Source organism: Erithacus rubecula (genome assembly GCF_903797595.1).
Source record: "Erithacus rubecula genome assembly, chromosome: 6".
Lineage (NCBI taxonomy): Eukaryota > Metazoa > Chordata > Aves > Passeriformes > Muscicapidae > Erithacus > Erithacus rubecula.
Window position 1 is genome coordinate 24,644,180 of NC_136688.1, and position 7,827 is coordinate 24,652,006.

At 41.6% G+C, this 7,827-nt stretch overlaps 1 protein-coding gene across 1 annotated transcript in view; it reads right to left on the reverse strand.

Annotated features, from left to right (window-relative positions):
• The window catches only part of LTK (leukocyte receptor tyrosine kinase), an 89,200-nt gene extending 83,600 nt beyond the window's left edge, over positions 1 to 5,600 (reverse strand). The window contains exon 1 of the mRNA XM_079309042.1: positions 5,529 to 5,600. Coding sequence (XP_079165168.1) covers positions 5,529 to 5,571 — 43 coding nt within the window. The 5' untranslated portion in view covers positions 5,572 to 5,600. The remainder of the gene's footprint in view (positions 1 to 5,528) is intronic.
• Between the last annotated feature and the right edge of the window lie 2,227 nt (positions 5,601 to 7,827).

The following is a 7,827-nucleotide window of genomic DNA, read 5'->3' on the forward strand; positions in this document are numbered from 1 at the left end:
AAAACCAGCTGGAAATCTTAAGATGTTTTTCACCAACAAGTGGAGAATTTTGTAAAGTTTCATGTTTTACCAGCCAGCCTTGCATTAAGGAGAACACATAGAAAACCAACCTGAAATTCTCCCAAAAAGATAACATTTGGCCTGAGACAAAACATCTCACTGAAATTCTGAGCTCTTTATTACTCAGTACACATGGAAGAGTTGCTATTCCTAGGTGAGGAAGATTAGAATGTCACCTCTGTTTCCTTTTATGTCATTTCCCTCTGTTTCCATTTCTCTTGTGCTGCTATGACACAACTGGGAGAAGCCACAATGTGGAGGTAACACCACCTTGAGGAAAGCTCTCAGGAATTGCACCCCTGAGGGAAGCAGTGCTTCAGTGATACCCTGCCACCTGTCTGGAAGCTGTAATCCTTTCAGCACTGCAGAGATCTGGAGAGGTCCTGACACAGCATTTGCTGGATTGCAAAGGTTCTACACCTTGGCTTTGCTCTTGTGCATGCAGCACAAAAAGGCAGGAACCTGGCATTCCCCAGGCACAGGCTCTCCATAACCTAGTGCTGCTGAAAGAGTCTCAGCTTGAAACAAAAGCTCTACATGTTCCTCCTGCAGCACAGAGCACACCAATGTGCTCTGTCACCACTCCCAGAAGGGAGCTGCTCTCCCTGTGCACTCAGAGCTCATCTGTCAGCTACAAGTCACCTCTCACCAAACACCAAAATGCACCCCTTTTCCAAGCTGGCCTGCTCTCCTACCTGCCATGGGTTTCATCTTTGTGCATGTTGTTAGCAGGCTACATCAAAGCACTGGGCTTGTTACATGCCAGTAGAGGAGAGAAGCAGAGGAGCAATTATAATGGAATGGGAGGAAGAGGAATTGTAAGAGGAAGGACTGATGCTGAGAGGCAGGAAAAGACTATAAGCCTGATCCAATTAATTAACATAATTAATGTCATTATTTTCCTCCTCTGATTTAAGGATTCAATACAGGAATCATGCTTACTCGTATGAGTCTCAGATAAAAGTCTCCAGATACAGAAGGCAAGATGCTGCATGGCTGTAACTGTATTCCCATAGACATTCATCATTTTATGCTAACCATGAGCCCTGTGGGTTCCTCCTCTCCATTTATTTCTGCAAGGAGCTCACCTGCCTCTCCCCTCAGCTGCTGCTTTGTGTTTCTCCTCTTACTAAAGGTTTGCAAAAAGTTATTTTTGTTTCTTTTATTTCTGAGGAATTTGATCCAATACCAAGCTACAAACACTACCAGTCACTGTCTGCATTTAGAGTAATGAGCATTAGCCTAAGGGAAACCACCTGCATGCACAAATCTAAGTACAAACTGCAATGTGGCATTATAAAATAACTGGGCAGTTTTAACACGGGATTTTCCAAGTTACTGGCAAGCCCAAAGGAGTTTTAAAAAATCAAAACAAACAAAAAACCTGTCACAGGTCAATCTAAAAATCTTCTGGATCAAGAGCTTCGTAAAATTGCAAAGACCAACACATTTCAGGGAGTGTTGGACTAGAACAGTTCATGTCAAAACTAAACATATTATATTAAATAATGTTTTATGCTTTTGAATAAATATTTCTGAATACAAGTCTTTTCTGAACAAAAGTTGGATTTTTTTTTTTTTTTTTTAACTTGTAGATTTGCTTGAATGTCTGAGTATGAACTAACTGATACATACACAAAACAAATGATTGCTTCATGAAGCATCTGAACATCTGAGGTGTCACACATCAGCAGTTTCCACTAAAATTAATTCAAGATGAAAATTTCTATCCACTCTTGTCTCAGACATCACAGATGCTCTTCTACACACCAGCACAGCCAGCATGGACTCCTTCACTTATACCAGCAGGCTGAAGACAGGGACCCTCCTATGGATCCATTTGGGCTCTGGGGAGTAGGAGAATGCTTTTGAAACTTCACTGGAGTGAGGCATCCTTTCCTCCAAATTTGGACTCATGAACTAATTAGAAACGGTGCAGCTATGTAGCATGGATAGAAAGATGATTTCTTCTATGTCTGCTCATAAGACATTGACTTCAGCTCCAAAGTAACAGTATATGTTACTCAGTCTCACTACCTGATTTCTACCTCCTCTAACTTAGTCCTCCCTCCTGATGCAGTTTAGAAATCCCTGGTGTTTGTCTGCATGTGCTCCCTTACTGTGGGATTCCTATAATTTTATCATATCCTTTTCCATTGTATTTCAAAGAGCACTCAACTTTGCAATGTCTAGGACTTCAAAAGAACTGTCTTGTTTTCATTTCAAGGCATCCACCCAATATTTGACTTTCAGTGACAGCCATAGTGCCTTGAATTGGATATTCAGACTAGGCACAGTATATGGAGACATGTTGACATTTGCACAATAAAGGACTGTGGTTACAACTCAAAAGACAAATTTAAAGGATCATTCAATGTTCTTCTGGTTGGAACCATTTAAGTAAAATCACCACTATGCCTGTATGCTGCTTTAACTGAGCAGAGGGAGGCACAAGAATAGCAAAATAAGAGAGAAGTTCTCCAATGCAGAGACAAAAGAGAACACAGGGTCCCATCCCTTCCACACTTGACATGCTCTCCTCCAACTATGGGGAATATAAAGCACTAAAGGTTTTTAACAGGGAAATAGATGCACTGGTTTAAGTTGGCTTACAACAAAATAAGGTACCCCTATATCTTCCTCCACATGTGGACTGACTAAACTTCAGCCAAATTATACTCCTTCTATAAAACTCAGTCCTGAGAGACAGATAAATCCAGGGAAAGACAGAAAATGTTTGGGGCTTCTGAAAAATGTCTGTTAGACATCCAGGAATGGGGTGTTCACCATTGCCATGCTGATATACCATTCCATAAACAGACAAAAATCTGGCTGTCTTACTCCTAAACCTGCCATCAACCTTCCTGTGCATGTCTGCCTTAGAAAGGATTCAACAAAACCCCAAACCATAACTATTCACCAGGCTGAAATTAAACCTAAGTTATACTATTCTGTGACGGCTGCACTGCAAGAATTGGAAGGGATTTTGAAGAAATCCTGACAAAGTGCCTCTACTAATATTATCTCAGGGACTGTGGTTATACTCAATAGCTAAACTCTGAGCAATGACATAAACATGACCACACATTTGGAAAGGTGTTTGAGGTTTGCTCAGGATGTACACTGTGCTGTAATTTTGCAGATTGTTGGCTCTCCACATTCAAAGGCAAGAGTATGACATCTAGCCAAGCAGAGCCTGGTTTCTCACAGAAGAGAAAAGGACTGACCTACTCACTCCCTTACCAAGCTCAAGTAATCAAAAGAAAATAATCCAATATAAAGGCTCAAAGTAATACTGCTACTTAAAATAAAAAGAAAATTCTCCCAGACATTCATCTGGTGCCTTCTTCCTGACCACCTGCTGAGAACTGAGGCTACTGTGCAACCTCAGCCTCCAAAAGACTGTGAAGTTGCTTTGACAGTGAACAATGCATACCTGTGGACTGACTCCTTTCCTGGTTTTGTTACCTTTGCTTTGGTGGTTCTTTTTCAGAGGGTTTTTTCTCTACAATTTTCTCATGTGTCTTAGTTTTTGCACCAAGAGGAGTTGTGACATCCTCCAGCATTCCAATGTGCCAAAAATTCAGTGGATGGGAACTCTAAAATCATGCTTTTATGATGGAGCTCATTAGAAATATGTATGCCAGCTAGGAATATAAAAGAGAGAGAAGGCAACCTGCAAATTCCTTCATCACTTAGACCTAGGGCTTTCCAAATAAAGAAAGAAATGTAAAGCCACTCCAAGAATATGGTCCAGTAAAAATTGTGCAGTGGAAATACAAGAGGTTTTTAAACTAATTGACTATGGAGTCTGAGAGCTGACCACAATAGCCCCCATAGTGAGGAAAGCAACCCCCATGTGAAGACTGTGACAGCAGCTACAGAGTTAAATGCTCGTGCATTGAAGTCTCCCCTGGGTGATTGAGATTGTTTTTGGCAGAAGATTGAACAGAGATTGTAAAATGTAAGTTTATTTTCATTTAGCTCTTTACTTACTCTCTCTGTAACACACCCTGTTTTAATCTCTTTCCTGATACAGACATGCTTCATATCACAGACTTGGATACACAGCAAATGTAATTATTATTCCATACATTAACCTTACTTGTATGTTGCAAGCCACTCCACCAAAAACACTGGAAAGATACTTAGCAATTCCTGATGAAACCACATGCCATGGAAGCTGAGGCTTTAGGGACATACAGCTCTGATTGCATGAGGTACACTTGTCCTGGGACCCTTTGGCTGTAGAACAACCTCCTTCCTCCCAATAGAAATAAAATGCCAGAAAAAGCACGAAACCAAAAACTCTGTGCTGTGCCTTGGCATATAACTGTATAGAGAACCAAATTATAAAACCTGTTTAGAAATTGTCCCAGTGATTGATGTCCCAATGTGTCTTCATATAAAAGTATATATAAATATATATAATAGATATATACAAGCTCATCATTTAGCCAGAGCATGGAAGTGCACTGCCCTAGCAAGAGCTAACTGTGGTGCCCAAAAACTTGTGTGCCTTTCCTCCTTTGCCTGGAAGTTACATGATCTGCTACACTGAGAAGTACAGAGTGTCTCCTGATCCTGTCTGAGGGTCACGCTGTAGTCACTCTATCTACACTGGGGGTACCACTGTAACTGCAGCTCTCTGGGAAGTTCAGCATGTCCTGATAGAGGCTTTTCTTCCCTAACATTCGTAACAAATTTACTTGCCACTGTGCACGTATAGTAATGTGTCCCACTCCTACCTTTCTCTCCCATCATTGGCTGCATGCACGCTGCCACCTCCCAACTTCTTTCCTATTCCTGCAGCTTCCCTCCCAACATCTCTCTTCTCTGCTACTGTCACTTCTTTTCTTTTGCTGTACTTCAGAACCAAAGCTGACAGTGACAAACTGAGTAGCACAAAGATTCCTTTCAAAACTTAGCCTGAGAACCACTTTCTAGGTGGGAGCTCATTCTTTCATAGTCCCAATACTTACTTCCTCTCTTTAGCTGTGTCCCTCATCTCTCGGCTTAGACAAAGCATCCTCTCCAAACTACACCTTTTCCTGTAAGCAACCTTCACTACTCCTGGAGTTACCCCTCTCTCTAAAACAGCACCAAAGAAAACAATCCAGCACAGAGAAGCAAATATCCCAAGGTATAGCTGTTAGTTTCATGCCAAATCCTTGTACAAGGACTGCCGGCATCCAGCCTCAGAGCCCCGACAGCAGTTTTTCTAAAACTACAGATCTCCTATTCATTTCACCAAGCAAAATTTACTTACAAACAAGATTTATTTTCCCGCATGTCACCCACTTCGCATATGTTTCATGCCAGTACTTTCAATCCCCATCCCCCCGTTTTCCCCCTACTGTTCTGTAAATAATGCTTTTCTGGTTTTAAAGAAAAGGAAGGGGCGATGAAATAAGTATTACCCTGTGGGTGGAAGAGGAGAGGAGAGGGCAGAGAGAGAAGTAGCTTACCCGCTGCGGCGAGGCTCAGCAGGAGCGGTGGCAGCGGGCTCATGGCTCTGCGGGCTGCGCTGCCCCGCCCGGAGCGCGGCTGTGCCGGGGCGCCGGGCTCTGCCTGCGCTCCGCCGGAGCTCTGAGCCGGCTCGGCTCCTGCTGCCTCGCAGGAAAATTCCCACCTCCTGCTCGGCAAGGCTCGTATGGGTCCTAGAGCCACCCTCCCTTCCTTGCCTCCTCCTCCTCCCGTTTTGCATACCGCTCCTGCACCATCAGCAAATTCACAAGGCAGTTGCTTCAGACATGAGCAGATCCATCTATAAATTTTCAGGCATTAGTATTCACTAGGGCAAGATGAATTCATAATCTTACTGGGTTGTTCCTCTCTCTCAGCCTTCCCTTGCAGCTGGCCCAGTGATACACAGGAGATTCATGCAGCCCCTGGACTAAACTCAGCTCATATTTAAGATGACAGAGAGGATCCCCACGGACTGGAGGTGTGCTCACTGACTGCTCTGAAAGAGAAATTTGCCTATTTACAAAACCTCAATTCCCACCTTTCTTCCCTTATGAGTTGTCTTCCCTTGTAAATTATCACTTATAACCACTTATCTCCTGAGCAAGGCAGCCTCTGTTGGAGACAAACAGTGAGGAGCTGTGGATTCTCCACCTGAGAACCTGGACATTTGCTCTCTAAGCACTTTAAACTCTGTTTTCTTCTGGTCCATCAGCATTTCAATTGTTCTAGTTCATGCCACCTTCAATTTCTTTGCAAGGTGTGTCTTTCTTTCATGGGGAGTTTATTCTAAAATTGATGTTATTTTTATAATCAGAATGAATTCTTTATGACTAATTCTGCAGGTGAATGCTCTTACTCTGGATTAGGGGTGCTTTAGTCCAAATCAGCATAATTTGTTGTGGCTGTTGTGAATTTAACAGGTAATGAATACCCAAGTCTTGAGTATTAATACCATTTATAATGTAGGAACTGGAGAGATTTGGAGCTGACATGAATTAAAGCCCTTATATGTCTGGTGAGCCTGGCACTTTCAAGGCAGAATCCTGCATGTTTAGTTGTGGTTCATAAAATAGACTAAAATTTAATTAATTTACTTAGCCTTCTCTGAGTCTTCCACTGGTATCTATGCAGCACTCAAGGCTAGAGTTTATTTTTGTATCTTAATCATTTTTTTGGACCTACAAAATTGCTTTTGGTTCAGCAACACATTGCTACTTTCAGCAGATTTACAGAGGTATATTTTTTAACACAATCTGGATGATTTGGAAGTAAACATCATTCTGAGGCTTTCCTTTATGGCCACATCAATTACAAAAGTATGGTAGCAAGAAAAACAGACATTATTAGTTGCTTACTATTTAAATTTACATAAACTGTCTCACAAGCAAAGTAATAGACCAAGACCAGAAATAAAAAATAATAATGATTAAAAAAAAAAAGGTGCCAGCTTTCCATCACTTCATAAATAAATATCTTGGCTGAGGCTCTGGGATTGCAAAGCAGGTAATTTTTTAATCCCAACTGGTAAAAAGTACAGGTACCTCAGGAGATTTCCATACTTATGTAAACCCTCCCATGAATAGAAATGTAAACAATCTATATCTTCAAGGAACTGGTAGCAACAGCAGACACTCTTTCTGTTAGTATTCAGTTTTAAGAAAATCTGTATTTTGCATGGTAATGGAACTGGTTTTCATTTAGTATGGCAAAGACAGATGAATTCCGAGGCTCATTACAGAAATGTGAGGCATTCTATTAAAAAGAGATAGATGCATTTTAATGCTTTCAAGCAGAGGGTAAAAGCAGAAGATAAGGTGACTAGTCTCTGACCAAGTGCCTTACTAGACACTTTTGAGAGGTTGAGTCCTGGCTGAGCAAAGTAGACCTTGGTCTACTGGAAGGTCCATAATTAATCCTCAACAAGATAATCCACATACCTGTCAAGCAAAGGATTCACCCAAACCAGACAAAACCTGTTATTTTAAGGAATCAAAGATTTTAAAGACAAAGGACAGGACACAGAAGAACAAATGTTTCACAGTGAAACACACAAGAAGATACACAGAGTATGAAAACAGTAGAAGTCAGAACAATGCCCAGCATTTGGAAGTGGGTTAGGAATTAAAAGCAAGTGAAATTCACCAACAGTGTGCAAGTGATACAAGAGCATGCACAGAAAGGTGAAAAGCCCAACAACAACAAGAGAATGGCAGCAACACAGCTAATGCAGAGGAAACCTCTGTAGAAGAAAATAGGAGCAATGGACAGTGCTGCATCATCAGAGAGCTGAGCTGCCAG